The sequence below is a fragment of the Chaetura pelagica genome, unplaced genomic scaffold (genome assembly GCF_000747805.2).
Source record: "Chaetura pelagica isolate M959 unplaced genomic scaffold, ChaPel_1.0 scaffold105, whole genome shotgun sequence".
NCBI classification, from domain to species: Eukaryota; Metazoa; Chordata; class Aves; order Apodiformes; family Apodidae; genus Chaetura; species Chaetura pelagica.
The window spans coordinates 79955-101855 of record NW_009953393.1 but is presented as its reverse complement, the minus strand read 5'-3'; the positions used below and the strand labels follow the sequence as shown (position 1 = coordinate 101855).

Below are 21901 nucleotides of genomic sequence, written 5' to 3'. Positions count from 1 at the left end.
CCTGGGAACGCCGTCCCCCCGGGCGGGAGGCGAAACAGGCGAGGCCGGGGCGGTGGGAGGCCCTGGGTGGGGAGGCCGAGCAGCCCTGGCCGGGGGCAGCTCGTCACACCTGTGCTCGAGGCCCACCTGTCCGAGGGGAGCTGCCCACCGGTGAGCACGGGCGGGAGGTGGCTTTGACCCCGGTGCCTGCCCCGCCTGCGCTGCCCCAGTGCTCCCCTGGCAGAGCTCGGCGGTCCCGCCTGGCCGGGAACTGTCTCGGCAAATCTCCCGTGCTAAACCTCGAGCCAACGAACAAGAACGCTTTTGTAGTGTTTGCTGACATGTAGCCGCTTTGTTTGGTGACGGGGACGGAGCAGGGACCCGGCGGTGCTGCCGTTTCTGGCAGGAGTTTCCGGACTGGTTGGGCCGACTGGGCTAATGCCCAGTTCTGCCTGGCTGTGCTCTGCAAAACGCGCTGGCTTTTCTTTGCCCTGTCAGCACTGGGTCACTTTCGTTTAAACTGAATCAACATGAAATGGGTTATCATTTTAGTTTTTCCATTAAAATAATTAAGTCTGTAGTTTTGTTAACTTCAGGAAATGATGTCAAACACTTTCCAGAATCACTTTACAACCTTAGATAGTATTTTCTACTGCCTTCTCATGTTTTAACTGCAGTATGTAGTAGGACTAAGCTTTAAGCTTTTTCTTATGAGACACTCATAAACTCACTGCTTAATGAAAGTTCAGATTGACAGTAGTTTGCAGACTTCCAGGAAATTATACTTGGAGGAAGAATCAGCAGCAGTAATAAAAATGTGATTAAAATGACAGTCTTAAAAGATGTTGTATTTGGCTTGTAATACAAACTGAGATGGTACAGCAGTGACTATGTTCAGTTCTAATCTGGGAAATGCTTTATTTTAGACACTGCTTTAGGAAAAGACACCATGGATAAATATGAAATAGTTAAACAAATTGGAGAAGGATCTTTTGGCAAAATATTCTTGGCGAAAGGAAAAGAGGATAATGAGAAGTGTGTTATCAAAGAGATCAATTTTACTAAGGTAAACCAACAAAATCTGGATGGTAAGGGTATTTATTACCACATTGTGCTAATTGCATTTATTTAGGGTGTGCACTTGTGTTATGTTTTATCTCCTTATTCTGTCTCAGTTATATAGAGTTAAACTTTTAGAAGACTGTACTCTTTGCTGATTCAGTGATTTTACAAGCACAGACAAAATACATGAACCGTGTTTACCTTTTAATGTATTTTTGTTCTTTTCAAAATTTCTCACTACCTACAATGCATGACACTACTTTATTCAAATTCTATAATAGATGACTCAGCTACTGAAAACTATCTGCACTGAAATAACAAATCACAATTTTGTGATGTATTTTTATAGACTTTTTCATTTCCTTTTTTTTTTTCCCCACGTAGATATTTTCAGATGTGAGTAATTCACAAGGGAGTCTTTCCAGTTCTCATTGATGTTTAAGGCTTTTTGATTAATCTCATGTAGTTTTAAATGTTCATTCTGTAGTGGTCAACATGTGAGCTGCTTAGCAAGACTCTCTTTCTAGAAGAACAAGAGAAATACTTATTTTTAAGATGCTATGTATCATATGTGTTTTAGAATTCTATCTTCATGCTTTTGACAGGTCTTTTGCTATGCTGGGCCAGACTAGTGAATTTCTAATATATTAGAGAGTTACAATAGAAAAGTGGTTATATACTAATTCTAGGAAGAACTATATTACTTCCAGCTTCAAACCCAGAAAAACTGATATGCTAATAAGGACAGCTAAATATATAAATAAATTTTGTTTCTCTCAGTGCTTGTGACCAGTAAAACCCATGCAGTTCTAATCTTAGGATTTGATGTATGCAAAATAGAAAAATGAAGGTTAAAACATTACTGTGGTTCCCACTTCATTCAAAGTCAGGAGCTGGATACAGGAAGTTATTACTTTGAGGTCATAACATTTTTTTATTATGGTGGAGCATGTTTCATTCACTTTCTGATTTTTGAATCTTTGAGGATTAGATTTCAAAACTATTTCTTAAGAATGAGGGTAAGAAACTTTTTATTCGTGCAAGGTGATATTTTGATGGATGGATAGTCAGAGAGGAATTTTTGAGAAGTAATACTGATGGAAGTGTGATCACAATGAACCAAGTAGCAGTTTTAATATAGTAGGACACAGAGTTTGCCTGAAATGTTGCAAGAACTCGTAACACCAGTAAATCAGGAAGACTTTATTTCTTTTTACTTTATTATTTGGATATTACCCAGATTACGAATATAGAATCATCTAGGCCCTTATTGGTTAAACAACTGAGGGAAGTTTAAAGTTTAACTCTGTTCATCAGCTAGCTTAGCAATAGCATTTGTATAAAAAATCTGAAACCCAATTATGGGGAGTTGGAACTAGATGTTCTTTAAGGTCTCTTCCAACTCAAACCATTTTATGATATGATGATCTGTTTGTAAAATGTCATAATTCGGTTTGACTTCAGTAACATTCCGATATATTTCCAAGCATATGCTGCAAGTTGGTATTTTACTTGATCCATACATTGTATTTTATAATACTTTTTCATCACCTTTGTATACAGTCTTTTGTATTTGAGGGAATCACTTCATAACAATGTAACTATTTTTGAAAAGCGTTAAATATATAGTTGCTAGAATGTAGTTTATTAACTCTTTGTAGATGCCTGCGGAAGGAAAAGAAGCCTCTCAGAAAGAAGTCATTCTTCTGGCCAAGATGAAGCATGCGAATATCGTAACCTTCTATGCTTCTTTGCAAGGTTCCTTTTAACTTTTTTTGTTCTATTTGTGATGATAGCAAAGGAAGGCAGACAAAACCTACCCTGTGAATGTTGTGATTGCCTTAAGCCTATCCCCAGCCTCTTACTTACCAGTGAGTACAGCTCCCACCTCCTAAAAATGAACACAAGGTGTCAGGTCCAATCATCATGTCCCCTCTTCATGTGTGTAGGTGGGACCTAAGGTACTGTGGCGAGAATGCTGCATTCTTGCTTAAATTGAACTTCAGTCTCAAGTTTCATTAGGAGTCCGGAGTTTAATGAGACTATTGTAGGAGTTTCAATAGGAGAGCTTTGGAGTACAGCAAGAAATAGGTCTTGCTGGTCTTTTGTCTTGAGCCATATTTTGAGGTATCGCTCAAGAATACAGGATTCTTCTGGACTGAAAGAGATGGAAAACTGTGTGTTCTCCATAAAAGCTAAGTCCCTGTATTTCTTTTTCCTGCTAACATCATAAACAATGCCACATGTAATGAATGCTATATTGACAGCTTGTGTTCAGATTGTTTTATGTGGTCTGGACTGGAAGTGTTTTAAGGGACACATAAATTTGTTACTTTTCTGGACCACAGAAGGGTAAGAGTAGGGTGAGTTTCCATATCAAGTAGCCCATGCTGTTTATTTCTACTGTTGGACACCGCCTGCTTTTTACCTTTTTCCCTAACTATGAAGCATACTGCTAAGCATTGCCTGTAAGTATGTCTTCTTTCTATCAGTGTGGTCTCTCGAGGGTTCTCTCCTGTACTTAAGATTTTCATTAATCTCCATTTAAATACATTTTCATGTCTTAGTTTCACATCAGGTTTCACTGGAATTATCAATTTTTTTGAAGTTACTCTTTGAAATGGAGGATTAACCCTTTTCAAAGAAAGACCATACATAATAATAGTTCATTGCTGTATTAATAAGTAATAAAGGAAAAAAAAAATATTTTCCTTTTCCTTTCAGAAAAGAACAAGCTATATATTGTGATGGAATACTGTGATGGTGGAGATTTGATGCAGAGGATAAATATGCAGCAGGGAGTGCTGTTTGATGAGGACCAGGTGAAAGAAGTTCTCTTTAGAGGAAATGAAATGCATGGTTTGAATTATCCAGCACAAGCTACTGTTTATTTTCTAACCTGTTACAGTGATTGAACACTTTAACTTTGACAATTTTAATGAGAGTTTTAAATTTGCTTTTTACACTGGTTGAAGGTCTAAATTAATTCATTAGCAGTTTTTTGATGCCACTTTTATCCCAGCTCCCTCCCATTGTTCCTTGTATTGTGCATACCCTGTATCTTTGTAGTAGTAATGTGCCTGCCAAGCCATAAAGACTGTCTTCTAAATGTTGTTTTAGAGTTATAGTGGGATATATTATATATAAGTTCTTAATTAGTTTATGCTATTTGCATAATGACATACCCTGCTTTGTACTGAAGTCAATGGGAAATCTCTCATGCATTTCATTTGGGTCAAGACTTCTCTGATGCCATTCTAATTTTTAAACCTGCACAGAGAAATATGCCCAGAATTTTGACTGCTTTTGGAGTATGTTCACATATCTATTTTAATTAATTACAGTTAGTGGTAAAAGAGGAACTCCTTAGTGTAGAAGTCAGTTGGAAGTGAATTACTGCTTCAATACTAATGTATTTTAAGATCCTATTGGGAGTCATAGTAGCTGCAGAGAGAACATAAGAGAAAAGAAAGAGAACAAAACCACAGATCATGGAAACACGAGAGAACAAACACACATAAACCCTTTGACAAGAAGGCAGACTAATACATGTACAAAGTAAGATAGAGTACAGAGAGAAGAACAGATTTATAGTAACTAAAGATGCATCTGCCAGTCACAAAAGGAAAGCTTTGTGCAATTTAGCATAATGTTAAAATACTTTTATATTTTCAAACATATGCCTAAGAAAGTCTCATTTGTGACATCAACCCTATTAATGAAATCATCTGCTTAATGTGAAGCATTACTAAAAGAAGTTTATTAATTGAATCAAAGTCTTTCATGACTATCAATTTTCCTAAATAGAGAAGTATATAAGTGCATTGTACTTTTGTTTCTGAATTAAGTCCAAAGGCCCTTATTCAATAAAACACATGTATATTTGAAGTGAAGTACCCAGCTGTACTGGGTCAAGGGTAAAGGATGAAACTGTGTGCTTACTTACTGTGTGAGTTTCTTCATAGTTCCCTTCTTTCACCACATTTCAGTCCTTCATCCTTTGTTTCGGCTTTTTTCTGGACCATATTCTGCAAGACTTACAAATACTATAACTGGGTGGGATGACTTCCACCACTGAGGATTAAGAAGACACTTCCCAAATCTTTCCGACTTGTTACTTGAAGCCACTCATTTCTAAATAAAGGGCTTGTATTCCTACTGTCCTTTGACATGATTCTTCAGTCCTTGTTCAGGGACTCATCCTGTCATAGCTAGTGAAAACTTGATGGGGATAAGGAAAGTGGAGCAGGTACCTGTTTCCATTTAGTTTTGTGATAGCACTAGAAAAGGAAAAGTCTGTGGCATTAATTTTAAAAATACTATCTCTTACTATTTTAAATCGTATATGTTCTACATATATTAGATTTTGCTATCTTTATTTTATGTATTTCAGGAAGATAACCCTTTTGACATTAGGGTCACACAAATGTATATATATCTGTTCCCTTTAACTTTCACTGCAGATTCTGAGTTGGTTTGTGCAGATCTCCTTGGGTTTGAAGCATATTCATGACAAGAAGATTTTACACAGGGATGTAAAAGCACAGGTAGTAAAACTGGTGCTGGAGAGGGGGTGGCTTTAAAAAATAGTCTGCCATGTTTCATTTTCACATACCAGTTTTGGTTTTAATTGCAGAACATTTTTCTTAGCAATAATGGAAAGGTAGCAAAGCTTGGGGACTTCGGCATAGCAAGACAGTTAAACAGGTACGTGTCTTTTTTAATTAGTCTGTAACCTGCACCAAATAGGACTGGTTTTGACTATTCAGAATGCAACATGAATGTGCTTATTGTGGATTGTGTATGTTCAAGAGTCTTAGGGATGCAAAGAGTCTGACACTCCATTTTTTTCTGTTATCCTAGAACATGCCATCATGCATGAAACCATAGATGCATCTAGCCTAGTAACTGGACTTCTGTTATTTGTAGGATGAAGGGCAGGGAAGCCTCAATTTTTCCCTTTCTCTGTGAAACTGACATAATGAGATTCTGGAGGCCTGGCTTTTGCAGCTGTAGGTAACCACTTCCAGAGCCTCATAAAAAAGAAGGGTGAAGAGCATTAAAAACTTAGGAAAGAGTGTAATGAACGAGTTTGTACAGATTTTCTTTGTATGTCCTCCAAGACTGTGCCTATATTAATTTTTTTAAAAGGGCAATACCCCACTCTCTGAGCCTGAGAGTAGATGGCATGACATGGCATGGCTGGCATCCCTATGGCTTGTCCCAAAGAGGGTGGTATTCTCTTTTTTCCCCTTTGGAGGCAAGGTTGCCTGTCTTCCAGAGTGGCCAGGTGTTGCCTTGGAGGGTGTTTTTGGTGTGGCCAGAATGTGCCAGGAGCATGCTAACAACAGGGTAATGCTTGAATTCCATCTCTTTTTGAGCTGCTTGATTATCTTTGACCTTGACAGGATATTGTGGCAAAGAAGTTTCACAGTTTAATTAGGTATTGTGTGGACAGGTCATTTCCTCTATTGATAATTTTGCAGATTGACCCTTTAACATCAGTCCTTCTCAGTTGCTTTGTACTTTGCCCTGTTGCAAATCACTTTTTAAAACTTTTTCTGTCCCAAAATTAAGTCAATGGAAATTTAACCACATTTCTGTCTATACAGCATCAGTAAAGAGAACCCATATCTTTAACCAACATAGAAAATTTGTTCTTTTTCTTCAGATGTATATAACTGTGTACACAGCAGAGTAGTACACAGCAGATAGGAGGTAAACCTCAGATTTTGAAAATCCAAGTCCAGACATTTTAAAGAGTATTTAATAGGCTTATGCAATAAAATAATTTGAGCTTGATAGTATCTCATATAACAAGTGAATTAGGTTTCTCAGGCTCTCTTTTCCTCCTTGCCTGGGGTATACACAGGTATTTTCATCTCCATTTTCCACTTCAAAATGCAAGATAGTGTCTGGTATTTTTGCTTGCAATTAGGTGTCTGTGGCGCCTCTGGCACTCAGACTCCATATACTCCATATATGTAACTTACATATATAACCGTAACTTAAAACTTATATTGACATTAGAAGAGAGTGAGAGGAATCACTCTCTTTGAGTACCTTTTTCTCTCCACTGACTTTCCAGTGACTCCTGGTGACATCCAGAGTTGATATCTAAAAGCAAGTGAAATTAATCCAGTTGGTACTATTTGGCTAAACCTTCACAAGTCAGCACTGAAGATGGAACTAGAATTATTTTACTCCTCCTTTAGTTTCTAGGTAGCACTTCCTCCTTCCACTGTTTTTGGCTTGCATGACCTCCCACGTTCTTACTTCAATGAGTATGTTGGAGATTTCTCGTATTTTTCAGTGCCTTTGACAGCTTTCAGAAGCCTGTGTTAATGACAGTATTCTTTGAAAATGTTAATTGCCTGTCTGGTGAAAGTGGGGAAAAGAGAATTCTTGTGCTTTCTGTTGAACTGCAAACACTCTCCACTATTAACATAGCTGGTAATTTTTTCATGGAACTGGGAAATACTTGAGTTTTTCTTGGAGTGTTCCATTATTCAAATATTTGAAGAGCATAAAAAATGTCCCCCATGGGCTTTTCACCTGGATCAGAGCAGCCTCTAGATCAATTGCTTGTAAAATTTTTTTTTTTTGTTCATTGTGTTTAATTAGCACTATGGAGTTTGCCCACACCTGTGTAGGGACCCCCTATTATCTGTCACCTGAGATCTGTGAAAATCGACCTTACAACAATAAAACGTAAGTCTCTGTCTTTCCTCCATGTGCTTGTCCGTGAGGGTGTGCAGGCATGAGAGAACTTATGTTAGTAATATCATGGTTTAAATGAGTATTTCTGCAGGGCACCAGGAATTTCACATTGCCCTTTGTGAAGTTTTGTATGATTGTGTATAATAATTAGGTGCATTGATCATATACAACAACTATCTTATACTATTCTACACTATCAGTTGTATTTTGACTCATAGTATCCAGAGTATGGCAATCATGAATTTGTTGTGATTCATCTACAGGCTTAACATAATTAATTTTTTTTTTGTAAAATTATTTGTATGTTTTTTTATCTGCTTCTCCATCAGTTACTCAGTTTCCCCTTGTGTTTCCTACTTGCAATAACCAATATGGACCTTTTCAGTTCCAAGTCTGTGTGTTTCCTACTTGTAATAACCAATGCAATATGGACCTTTTCAGTTCCAAGTCTGTGCATTTTGGATTAACTCATTTGTGATATATAAAAATAAACTAAAATGAAAGCTGCTTGGTTGGCAATTCTGCAACTTTGCAGTAGCCACCTGCAGGAAAGACAGATAGGTCTGAGAATTGTAAAGGTTCGTTCAGGCTTAACACAAAATACCAAAATAACAAGTTCACTCCCTTACTGCCTCCTTAACTATCAAGTCAGAGTTAGCTTTGCCCTTCAGCCTGCTAGGAATATTAAGCAGGCATCCTTTATGTCATGTGCCTTTTCTAATGATAACTGTTGTTCCTAGTTAGGTATTGTAGAAATGTTGGTACTACAACTAGAAAGAAATTTCAAGTTCTTTTCAATGCATCTTAAGAAAAGTTAAAATTTACACCAGTATTAGTCTGTGATGAAATAATGTTAATAAATTTCAGAGCTAAGATTAGGTACTGATTACATGTATGAAAATATTGTAGTCTTTTCCCTAAAACTTTAACTACTTTTTATTCACAGAGATATTTGGTCTCTTGGCTGTGTACTTTATGAGCTATGTGCACTAAAGCATCCTGTAAGTACCATAGAATGAGATCAGTATCATATTGTTAAAACAGATGGTGGGCAGCCTGCAAAAACTGTAGTAGTAATAGTATTCATAGGCAGCTACTATAATTATTTTCAATTTACTTACTGATACTAAAGAATGACTGCTAGTGTTTTATTTTTTGTATTGTGCCTGTTTTATGTATATTAAAATACAGTGTATTATGTTCTATTTCTACTGTTTAAACACACACACCTGCAACATACGTTAGCTCTTTAGTAAGTACAAAACTTTTTCAAAAGGCAGATGAACTATTGAAAGAAGTAAAGCCAAACTTCAAGGTTAGGCATATAATTTTACTAATTTCTATTTTTTAAAATATCAACCTATACTTAAAAAGGAATTTAAAAACCACATTTCCCTAAAAAGCAGTTTGAGTTCCCAGAAGCATTTTCCTAAAGGTTTAATTTTGCTCATAAGAACATTCATGTCAGAAAATAACTGAGATAGCATCTTCAGGAATCTGTGTTGTCCTCAGCCTGAACCTCAGATAATCCTCAGCCTGTGAGTATTATGTGGAGAACAGAACAGAGCAGAGACTAATCCTGACAACAGGAAAAGGATCAGATTCATGGATCTAGCAGGAGTGTACTTTTTGCTGAGCTTGGATGTGGGAGAAGGATTAACTGCACTGATAGAGAGAGCAGTTCCGCTGAGCTGAAAACAAGGGGATACTGCTGAGAAAAATTTCAGATCTTGCCAATTGAGAAAACACTGATATTCTTACATGTATTAGGTATTTTGTCCTGTATTTCTGCCCATCCTTTTTTAATTTGAAAGCCAGGACTAGATCCTGATGGAGATAGAAAATGCAAGTGAAGTGAAGGCAAATTTTGGTTACACCACCTTCAAACTAGCCATGTAAATAAAATGGTGATTTTTTAAAGCACTTGCTTTCAAAATTATTTTTGCCGGTCTAAGGCCCTAAAAATTATATTGATGCTGATCTGTTAAGAGATCTACTGAACTGAGAGGGCTGAGTTATCCAAGTGGTATCAGTTGTTAAAAATCAGGATTGTATCTTGGTTCCTGAGAGAATACAGAACACAGAGCCTAAATTGTGTGCAGTGAGGTTTTGAAGGTGATAACTGTTTAAATCATGTTTCATCCTGGAAAAAAATTGCTTCTTTGTTACTGTATGACAGCAGAGTATGAATAAAACTCTTGCAGATGCAAAAGCTATTGGACCTCCTAAGTTATGCAACTGAAATAAGATGAATGTAACCAGAAAATACAAATAGAGTGGTTATATTAAATTTCCACTAGGGTTAGCAAGAAAGGATTTGTGAAGGGATTGCATAGCACGTAGCTTCTCTCAGCAAGTATCTTTTTTCAAGTTGGTGTGTCTAGTTTGTCATTTACAACCAGCAGTACTTACTGTCCTCTTATTTTAATTGATTAAGTTTGAAGGCAGTAGTTTGCACCAGCTGGTGATGAAGATCTGCAGAGGACGTTTTCATCCAGTGTCTCCCAAGTATTCATATGATCTGAGGATATTGATTTGCCAGTTGTTTAAGGTATCTCCAAGAGATCGACCATCTATCAATTCGATTCTAAGGAAGCCCTTCTTGCAAAAACTCATTCTCAGGTATTTGCCCCCTGAGGTAAGTGTCTATGCTGGTGCTTGGTCAGAGATAACTATGTATTGAAGTAGTATAAACAGTTCTATCAGATATATCTATTTTCTTGTAGACAGCACAGGAAGAGCTTTTTCACACTGTGATACATAGAAAAAGACTTGCAGCATCACAGTCTGGAGCCAAGCTGATACAGGGTAATGATAATATTGTTATTTAACACTAGTTCTCTGCTAATGTTAGTCATGCTCACTAATATTAGTGATGATATACATGATGGCTGTAAGAGAACTGCAGCAGCAAAAACAGTGCATTGGTGTCCTGTTCAGGAAAAGACAAATACCAGCTCATTTGCAATGTTCATCCAGAAATGCTGCCACAGGAATGTGCTGAAACATTAATCTTACAGAATTTGCAAAACAGAGAGGCTTTGGTCTAGATGCAGTTTAGGTCCTTCACATGGCAAACATTCTTACTTAATTTTGCCAAGCTATGTGCAAAAATGCAAAAGTCTTGCAAAACCTGCTCCATGGCATTTTACAAAATAATAAAAATGTATTTTACAGAATATTATAAATTAGATGGTGAGACTCAATGAACTGTATTTGGATTTAGTGCTCATTGATAGATTAGATTATGTATGCACATTCTTAGAGACCATGAGTGAGACTAAATGGCATCTCTGTATGAACTGGTGAGCATCTTGCATGTTTCTGGTGGCATAGCCTTTTCCTCATTCTGTGTTCTTCAGTGTATTGTAATTATTGCTTGAGTTTACCTTTGGAAGTACTGAAGTAGTTTAAACAGATTTGAGAAAATAAACCTGAGTAGGTACTTAACTGTACTATGGACTTTTTTTTCCCTCAAAAATATTATTCAGTAATGTAGGAACCCATGTTATTTTGGAAATTGCTTTTAATGACATTTATCTGGATTAATGCAATTTGGACAATGGCAGTTGAACACCTAAATCCCCATGGCATTTAAAAAAATATCTGTGGTTATGTACTATTTTTAAAATATATTTTATCTCCCAGACATGATACTCTCACAATGAGTACTCAGGAAAGATTTAAAACTCACTTAGAAACGACTTAATCCTAGCAAAGACAGTAGTTTACCATAATGCAGCTAAGGTATTTGCAAAATACTGACTGACCAAACTGGAACAGTATGTAGTTTTATTCTCCTGCATGGGGAACTGAGAAGGTAAATTTTTCACTTCTCAGCCCTTCTTTCCAAATTACCCAAGTACTACAATATTGTCTAGTGATTTGTAGAATACCAAGGGCTTCCTTTAGAAAGGGAACTCCTAAGCAGGTAGACACATAGCCTCCAGTGAAACCTGAGCCTAAGAATCAGACCACTTGTGTTCTGTTCTTGGTACTAGGATGAAATCAGCATTGTAATTCATAGAGGTGGTGGTGATAATGATTAAAGGGTATTAGGAATGTTTGTTAGCCCAGTCTGTCAGTGTTACGTGTATGCACCCTACTGTGGTTTGCAAATACATGATTGTTAATCATGTAGAGAGCACAGAATGTAACCTCTTAATCTTTATTTTTGAAAAGCACATAAACTTGAAAAAACGAGAGATCAGGACCAAGTTTCTCCAGAACCTGGAATGGTGGTGCCTCTCAAGAAACAGCAGCTCATTCAAGTAAATGAATTGAAACCTCTTTCAAGAGGACAACAGGTACTGTGCATCTGCATTCTTGTAATATTTAATAATCTTCAGAAGGCAAAGTACTGCTTAGAAAAGACCCTTTAAAGGGTCTCATTAAGACATACTAAATTTAGCTTAATGCCTACATTAGGTCAGTAGAGACAGTTAAGCACTCCTGAAGCCTAAGAAGAGGTGTTTTAGAAAGCCTAAGTGGGAACCACTGAATTTAGGCTGCTTCAGTCTGGTCCTTTGTAACAGGAGGAGTGAGGCATGCTTTGCATTTACATTTGCACAAAGGCAAGCTCCATGTTGGCATTTTTCTGTAGAAGCAAATATACTTGATCCTTTCACATCAGCCTTTCTGAGAGCCCAACCAGCAGCACAACCCTCTGGTATATCAGTCACTCCTCCTAGTTTGACATTATCAGCAAACTTGCTGAGTGTGTGCTCTAACCTACTCTCCCCCATTATCCAGATAATTAGTGAAGATGTTGAAAGGGCTTGGACCCAGTACTGACCTCTGGGGTACCCCACTAGTTCCTGGCCTCCAACTAGACTTTGTACTATGATCACCACCCTCTTGGTTCAGCCATTAATCCAGTTTTCAGTCCACTTCACTGTCTGCTCATCCAGTCCATACTTCATGAGCTTCTCTATGAGGATTTTATGGCAGACTGTGTCAAAAACCTCCCTGAAGGCAATTGCCTGGTAGGCAATATCCACTGCTCTCCCCTTGTCTGCCAAGCCAGTAATTTCATTGTAGAAGGTTGTTGAGTTGGTCAAGCATGACTTGCCCTTGGTGAATCCAAGCCAACCACTTCTGATGATTTTCTTGTCCTTCATGTGCCTGGAAATGCTTTCCAGAATTAGTTGTTCCATCACCTTGCTAGGCACTGAGGTGAGGCTGACTTGCTTGAAGTTACCAGGGTCCTCCGTCCTGTTTTGGAGGATATGAGTGACATTGGCTTTCCTCCAGTCTTTCTCCTCGTCACCACTATGATCAATCAAAGATACTAGAGAGTGGCTCTGCAAAGACATCTGCCAGCCCCCTGAGTACGCCTGGGTGCATCCCAACAATCCAGTCTGCTTACTTATTCTCTGACCTGATTCTTTTCCACCAAGGGTACGTCTTCCCCCACTCCCTGCCCCCGTCAAAGGTGCCTGAGGTTCCTGAAGGCTGGTCTTGCTATTAAAGACTGAGGCAAAGAGCATTCAGTACCCCAGCCTTTTCCATGGCCTGTGTCTTCAGCGGTCAGAGCTCTCAGTCCTCTTACATTTATTTAGATGGCCTTTTTCTTCTCCCTGTTGCTTGAGATTGCCATACTCTGGATACCAAACTGTAAAACTTACTTTAATGAGCGATAAGATAAATACTTTTTGAGGTTACCTCTTTCTTGAGAATGTTAATGGTAGTGGTAAATTTTCTTCTTCTATAGATACTGATTTATATTCTCTTGTAATCTGGACTATACCATATGGAGATGAGCCTATTTTCAGTGTTTCTAAGGAGGAAAACAGGGAGGAATAGTTAATTTATTTACTATCTATGGAAGGGACACTTAGATGCTTTTTAATTTATGTGAGGAAATAAGCAAAATTCAGCATTTTTTCTCATATACCATATAGTCTCCCACCATTGAAATGTTTGTGAATGTCTTACCACACTTATATAATGCAGTAGCAGCTAGATAATCACCTTCTCTCCATTGGTCTTATGAGAAATGGAAAAGACAGTCTTGTCACAAAGTAGAAATACAGGAATGTTTTATCATAGTAAGGACTTTGAGATATAAAAGGCAGGTTCCCACAGACACATAATAAAAGGGATGGTGAAATGAAGTAGCACAGCCACTGCTCCTCTGAATACAGCAGTCATTATGTATGCTGTCTAAAACCACGTCCCAGGTTCCCCTTGCTCTCATATGTAAAAATGAGACTCTGCTGGGATTAATTCAGTGCTTTAAGCTTCAGAACAATGAAGTGGCTCTATGGCAGTGAGAGTACAGAGTAGAAAGCCCCATAGTGATTGATTTGCAGAACAGTACAAGCTGCTGGTAATGACAGGAGCTGATGGAACTGGGGAAAAGGAAAAGACAACAGTAAGATTACATAAGCCCTGAGGAGTTGGGAGGTTTCTGGGTTATATGTGAAAGGATTTGGAAAACTTACACTGTACTGTACACAGCCTATGTTACCATGCAACTCAGCTTGGGGAAAAGGATGGGAAGTTAATTCAAACCTGTAGTGATACAAATGAGAACCAGTAAATTAACATGCCTTATTATATTTTCAGCCACAGGCCTCCCAATTTAAGGTGTCAGAATGTCCAGAAAGTATTAGAGTCCATGACCATTATGGTCATTACTATGATGAGCTTAACAGCTTGCGGAGGAAAGCTTATGCACATTATCACCTTTCTCATATCAGCCAAAGATTTGAAGAATACTATAGATTAAAAGCACCTCCACCCCCACCACCTGACTGGTAAGTTTTTCTCACTTTATGTATTAGTGGTGAACTGTCATGCATGCTTTGGGTTATCAGCCTTCCTGATTAGGTAACAATGGATGTGGCTCATTCAATATAATTCCTTCTCAGCTTAGTCTTTGTTAATTTTTTAATATAAATTTATTGCGTGACAACGTAAGTCCTGTTCCTGGCTATCCAGAAGTTCCTTTTGAATGTATTGTCCTGATGTTGGAGGTTCCATTGTCAAAACGTATCCCAGATCTCAGCATTTTATTGGGGGAGGAGTAAAACACAGGCTTTTGGTAGGCTTTCTGATTATATCAAGGATAAACACTGTCTCTCCTTCCCACCAGGATCAGAACTATATAAAGACCAGAAGCAGTCCTCCACTTGAGAGAACAAAGTGGGAAGCAGCCCATGTTTTGTGGGTTTTTTTTTCTGCAGAGCTTATATTTTGGTTTCAAGAGATTTGGTTTCCCTTTCTCCAGCAGTTTGTTTACTTCAAGGCCTTTCTCTTACAAAATAGAGGTACAACCTCTTTATTACTTTAGAGATTGCCTGTCCACTCGGTGTTTGGGCATTTTAGGTGTGGATGAGCTTTGAAAACCTTGAGAAGGAAGATAAGGAATTTTTAATACTGCCTACTTTTGGATCCCTCCTTTAAAGTTGACTGAGTCATTGATTTTATTTCAATGACAGTGTTTAGAATGTTTCAGTTAAGGATCATGAACTTAAGAACATCTCGTCTGAGCTGAATTACTCCTTCCTTCTTTAAGGACAAAGTCCATTCAGTTTGGCTTCCTGGGGCACAAGTGGGTTCTGAAGGTACAAAATGAAATGAGGAGAAATGAGGGACTGTAAAAGTGACCACTATTTTTTTTATACCAAAAAAGGAGTAAATGTTTAGAAACCATAAAACTACATAAATACAAAGTTAGGCTGATAGACATAGAGGAGAAAGAAAATAGAGAAGTTGTTGTATATACAACCTCCATTCTGACAATTTTAACTCACTTTGAGGATCAGGAAGAACAGCTTTTTTTTCATTAACACTTTCACATACCATTTATCAAATAAAAGGTGGAGAAGGACTGCACTCTTCAGAAAGTTAATGTAACTGAACTAATAAAAGGGGAATGCCTGAAGTGCATATGTTTTCTTATTTTACTGTTGTTCCATATTTTACCCATATTTATATATTTGTGTAAGACAAAGAAAGCTCTGTTTGTCATATGTGATATAACCTATAGAGAATTATTTATGCAGAAAGTAGCAGAGTCTATGAAATAAAATGTAATGTATGAACATCCCTTTTTCTTCCCTCAGGTCTGCAGAATATTTTCAAAGATGTTCTGAAGCCCAACAGTACAAGATTAAAGTGGAAAAACAGCTGGTAAGTAAACACTGAATCGTAGAAGAAAACCTGTAAAAAAAAAAGAATGAAAATCCAAAAGATGATCTGATGTCTTTCTAACAGCAAACTGTGACACAGTCAGGTAGAAAGTTCTGCTCTAGTGGATTTGTTGCTCTGCTCAGCAATGCTCATCTCAGGGTTTTATTTTCTAATACAAAACGGTAGCAATGTAAAATTCTACTATGACTTTTATCCTCCAAAAATATAAACTTGGCTTAGTGCACTCTTCAGTGGAACAGGGAGAGTGAGCACTGAAGGAAAGGATTCTAAATTAAAATTCTTTTGCACTGGGATTTATTTGTACTTCCATAGGGACTGCGACCATCGTCTGCTGATGCGTATCACGACCAAGTTCAGAAGCAGAAAATAAAGGAAAAGCATTTCAAAAACCATCAACAGAACATGTCTAGAAAGAATCAAATGAAAGAAGAGGTAAATTAATTCTCTTCCTTAGCTGCTTAAAGTTGTCTTCTTACACTCCTTGACAGTAGTATTCTTTACATAAGAATGTATGCTTTTCCATCTGATCACTAGGAAAAATATAATCTGTTTTCATCTGTTTCCATCTTAATAAACTGGTGAAGACCTGCACAATAGCTGATGTCCATAATCATGTCATAAACCATAGCCTTGATTTTTATTTCACTTCTACTGAGATTAGAGAAGTTACAGCACTGAACAAACTGATGTTGGATGACAATAGATACTCACATTTGCAAATCAGAGAAAATATTAATACATGCCTTATTCATGTATGTGTGTTCATTGTTCTTAAGTAATTCTATCACGTTTAACATGTGATATAACAGTATGTGATGCAGACTTTCATATGAACAGTAACAGTGTCTTTAGCACTAAAATTATTTTTTGGGCAAAATTTGGAAGTTTTGCTGCAAAGCATAGGAATGCTGAAGCTTCTCCAATAAAAGATTACCAGATTTTGTTTCATTTTGGGAAAGAGGTTGCAATTCAATAAATATTGCCTAATTTTTGGTCCTAATTTCCAGTGCTCTGTTTTTGGGTTGCAACCTTAGCATTACTACTCAGACAGTCCTTAGGCTATTCTTGGAATTAGTTGTTCTAGATAGAGTTATCCATAAAAGCTGGCATGAAGCAATCTGGAAAACTTCAAAAAGGCTAAAGTCTGGAAGAGTTGTAACTCAAAAATGCCCTCAAGCAATCTTTAAAATTGATGGTAAAGGACACCCATCCCTTTTTTATCATATAGACACAGTGTGATATCTATAGAATGTTTTGTTTAGCTACTGTTATTTCTGTATGTCTTTCTAATGTGTATGTTTTCTACCTTATTGCTCTTTAATAGGAGTACCTGAAACAATTGCAGAAAATTAGGGAAGAATACCACAGCAATATAAAAGAATTCAGATTTAAAGCAGGAGTACACCAGGTAGCAAAGCTCAAACATACACTCAGTATTCTTTCCTTTTTATTTTTTAAGCTAATTTGGCATTAGAATGAACATTTTATAAACATTATAAAAATGTTCCCTAGGAGAATGAAAAAATACAAGATAAAACCTATCTTGTGAGGCAAGGGAAAGCTGAGGACCAATCTGAAACCAAGGATACAGCTGGAAGAGGAGAAGAATCACTTCAGGTATCAGTACTATCTCCTAGTCTAAACAGAATTTTTTATGCAAGTCCTGCATGTTTTTTGATTTGCTTCATATGACTAACCTGAAAAATGGTAAAGCTTAAATCTCTCCAGATGCTTGCACTGTTTGTGAAATCTCCCTTGGTTCCCTCCATGAAAAACCTAGAAAGTTTTTTGTCTGAGTCCTGACTTGTTTTGATAAGTCTTTTCATCTGTAAATATTAGGATGTGCTTTTACTTAATTTCTTTTTGTGGTATGTTTCTTGCACTTCATACAAGGTTTCCTATTTTCCTTTTTGCCAGACAAGACAAAGTGATAATAACTTTTTAGTATTATATACAAGTGTCTTTTAGTATATATGCAAATAAATTGGTGAATATGTTTACTACTTAGTCTTTTTTTACAGGGTATACACATATTCTGGTTTCAAAGAGTGTGTTTTAAAGTTGGGTTTTTTTCCTTCTTCCAGGACATGAAAGAAAACTTTAAACGAGTCAGACTCCAGGACAGGCAAGACCAAGAAATCTTAGAAAGGAAACATAACACAAAGGTATCCCTCCTTAGTATATTTTTGTCCACTTTGTTTCACTAGAAACAAATAGAAAACAATGTTAAATAAAAGTTATTTGCAGTAGAAGAATAATTTTCAAGTTTGTAGTTTCATATGAATTGTGTACATTTAATTAAATGTTTTTATTTAATAAAATAAAGGAGTGTGGTTTCTTTTTTTTAGGGAGGAGTAAAGTTTGAAATTAATTTAGATTCATGCATCCTCGAGGAATACAGCATTCAAGAAGCAGAGGTACATTTTAGTTATATTTAAAGCATTCACATGAGTAATCTGAAACCATGAAACTAGCTCAGTGACCTAAGGTTTGTTTCCATTACCATCATCCTCTACCTTTGTTATAATGAAGCTTCCTATGGAGGACATGAAGACATACTGTATATATCTGACCTTCTTCAAGAGGATAATTGCTTAGAAGAAAATTGGATGATATCTCGGTCAATCTTTCACATGGTAAAAGATGTAGGAGTGCAGATATTTACATTTTGTAAATGGGACTAGAGTGGAAGAATTAATCTCAAAATTGAGTTAGTCTGTGAATTCCAAATTTGATTTTCAAATTGTTTTAATACATATTTGTTTCTTTATCTAGTATTGTATCACAAAACAAGAATAATATTGTGACGAACCAACTATTATTTAGGAAAAGTGGAAGTGAGACTGCAGACATGATGTGACTTAATGCATTAAAATGACATTTCTAGATGACAGAGTTGTAGTAGCTACCTAATAAGATTTTTATTACTATATTGGATTTTTCAAAATATTTGTAACAAACAGAAAAAATATAATTTCTTTCCAGTATATATTAACAATATATATACATATTGTTAATTTATAAAGCACTGGTTTTGCCATTCTGCTGTTTCACATCCCTGTCAAGCCCCATGCAACCCCCTGATACACAAATCTCAATGTGGCTTGGAGTTCTGCTGCTTCACTTCTTGTTACAAAACTTTCCTGTGCGTACATGAGAATGGCTGGCAAATAGTCAAATGGGAATTGTCCCATCTGGGTTTTCTCTTTCTGGAGTAACCTGTTGTTTTTTCAGGTACTAGATAAAGTCAGTGAGACTGTAACTTTTGTGGATGGTGAGAATCTTAGGGAGGAATTGGTGGAAGTTGATGAAGACCGTCTGGGCAGAACTTTCAAAGAACTACCTGGATACCAAACAGGTATTTCTTGGGGAAATGCAATGCTGAGTATTAATTCTGAAAATTACATAGGAATTAGGGCAGTTCAACAACTCCAGGCTATAGCAAATTTATCTGATGAGCTCTCTCTTCATATCATGTAATACTATAATCTAAAATCTACCTAAAGAAGTAACTGCCTCCTTTCTTTCTGCCCCTTAGAGTCCAATGACACAGGTGATAGGAAAGCAAACAGAAAACGTTGGCAAGCTGGAGTCCCTCAGACACTACTGAATTTTTTAGCTGATGCTGATGTCATGTCTGTATGTCCTACTATGGCTGAAAATGAACTTGGTAAGAAAGTTTTGTTTTTCATTGAAAGTAGGGAGCTGCAAAAATTCAGCCAGACTACTTACAAACCTTTGCCAAAACAATTCCATACCAGAATGTTCACATGCTCTGGAAGGCTTTTAATGGCAGGACTTTATAATAATTGAGCCCTCATCACAGGAAAGACATGGAGCTGTTGGAGAGGGTCCAGAGAAGGACCACGAAGATGATCTGAGGGCACCTGTTCTACAAAGACAGGCTGAGAGAGTTGGGGCTGTTCAGCCTGGAGAAGAGAAGGCTGTAGGGAGACCTTATAGCAGCCTTCCAGTACCTGAAGGGGCTACAGGAAAGCTGGGGAGAGGCTTTATAAGGGCTTGTAGTAAGAGGACAAGGGGTAATAGTTTTAAACTGGAAGAGGGGAGACATTAGGAAGATACACCCACTACGAGGGTGGTGAGACACTAGCACAGGTTGCCCAGGGAGGTTGTGGAAGCCCCTCCCTGGAGGTTCAAGGCCAGGTTGGATGAGGCTTGTGCAGCCTGGTCTAGTGTGAGGTGTCCCTACTCATGGCAGGGGGGTTGGACCTGATGGACCTTAAGGTCCCTTCTAACCTTAACCATTCTATGATTCTACGATTCTGCCTTAGTTGAAAGAGTATAGGGCACAAAAGAAACAGGAACTTCTTTGAAGCCTTTTCTGCCCCAAGAAGCCAAGAAGTTTGAGACCAAGGACTGCTCAGTGAAGCTGCACTTGTCTACTCTAGGCCCAAGAAGCAGTTACTTGAGCTTTTACTTTATTAAAACTGGTGTTAGAAATTTTTAGTGATAAATAGCCCAAGTTATTTTTCATCTATAGTATCAACCAGATCAAATACTTATGAAAAATTCAGTATTCCACAAGGGTAAAAACCCAAACAGGTTCTAGTGTTACACAGAAGGAAGAAATCAGTGTCAAGACTAGAAAGTCTGAATCTGACAAAATGCAGTGCCGAGCCACAGTCATGCTTTTGTGACCCAAACTTTCCTGTCCTTTAGATGACCATGCTGTTCTGCCTGGAGGCATCCCAGAAAACAGGAAGCAGTGGAAACAAACACCACCACAAACACTCCTGAACATCTTAGCAAAAGCAGAGCTGTGTAATGATTCCTTCGTCTGTCTTGAAGAAGAAATAGGTAGGATGTTTGTTACTGTAAAAGCTGCAATTTTTCTTTCGTGTATTATTGCTTCTACCACTGGCAGAGGATCTGTGATGAGAACCAACACTTTGAAGCAGTGGGAAAACTAGAAAAACTTGGGCAGCTCTGTCCTGTAGCAATGAAAAAGGCCTTTTTCAGGACATTGATGTTTTCAGTAGCAGGGAAAAGAGCAAGCCCTACTTACCAACCATTATTTCATACATAATTCTTCCATTTGCTTTGGTAGACAGAGATACGCAACAACTACCAGCAAGTTGGCAGACACCCCAAGCCTGGATCTAGCCCCTGACACTGTTGAGGTTGTTGCCCAAAAAAACAGGGTATTTTTCCTAGAAAGATGCAATAAGGGCAAAAAGTAGTGGTTTGTTGTTTTTTTGCAAAATTGCCAATCTATGCCAATTGGATGACAGGCCTTTAAGCCAGTTGAAGTGTATCTGCCAAGTTTCAACAATTTTAATGGACTGTGAGAAGTATCTTTCATTTGCAACTGTGCAGTCAGCACTCTCCTGCTAATTATGCCTCCCATACATGTTTTCTCATAGCATAACAAGCTGTTTTTAAACTGCCCCATTGTGAAGGTTAAACCAGCTATATGTACCAGCTAAATTCCTTTTCTAAGACTAGTTTTATATCTTACACATAAAAAAACCAAACTTTAAATTCAAACTACTTTTCACGTATGTCAGCTATTCATAGGGCTAAAGCAGGAGTAAGTCACACAGGTACTCTAACTGCTGTGGTTTTTATCAGTTACATTTATTAAAATATGGCATTCTCAATACCCAGCTGTCCTGCTACCCAAACTGGCATCATAGGGCACTGTGCTACCCAAACTGACAGATTTCTGTTGGGTCGCTCACAGAATTTAGCCTTTACACTAAAACAACTTTTACCATTGTTCTCCCACCTTCAGGTAAGTGTTGCTCTTCAGTCTTTGGAATCAAGCATTTTTAGGGAACCATAGTTACATCTAAGCAGTAAGTTTCAGTCTATCCCAAACAGTACTGCCCCAATTCAGTTTCCCACTGAAAATGCAGATCCCTGTGTTGGGAAATTAAACCTAACATCAGGTTGCCTTTCTTACTTAATTTTTATAGTTCTTTGGTTCTCATCTACAAATCCACGAGGTTCCACCCAG

The 21901-nt window shown here is 37.6% G+C and overlaps 1 protein-coding gene across 1 annotated transcript in view; it reads left to right on the top strand.

The window, feature by feature from the left end:
* Positions 1–909: 909 nt before the first annotated feature.
* The window catches only part of NEK5 (NIMA-related kinase 5), a 21979-nt gene continuing 987 nt past the window's right edge, over positions 910–21901 (top strand). The window contains 20 exon segments of the mRNA XM_009998353.1: positions 910–1045; positions 2703–2799; positions 3766–3863; positions 5505–5588; positions 5678–5748; positions 7666–7752; positions 8708–8762; positions 10199–10399; positions 10497–10569; positions 11944–12068; positions 14332–14522; positions 15834–15900; positions 16234–16353; positions 17246–17329; positions 17434–17538; positions 18006–18086; positions 18270–18338; positions 19156–19279; positions 19460–19591; positions 20602–20739. Of these exon segments, the coding sequence (XP_009996655.1) occupies positions 929–1045; positions 2703–2799; positions 3766–3863; positions 5505–5588; positions 5678–5748; positions 7666–7752; positions 8708–8762; positions 10199–10399; positions 10497–10569; positions 11944–12068; positions 14332–14522; positions 15834–15900; positions 16234–16353; positions 17246–17329; positions 17434–17538; positions 18006–18086; positions 18270–18338; positions 19156–19279; positions 19460–19591; positions 20602–20739 (2119 nt within the window). The 5' untranslated portion in view covers positions 910–928.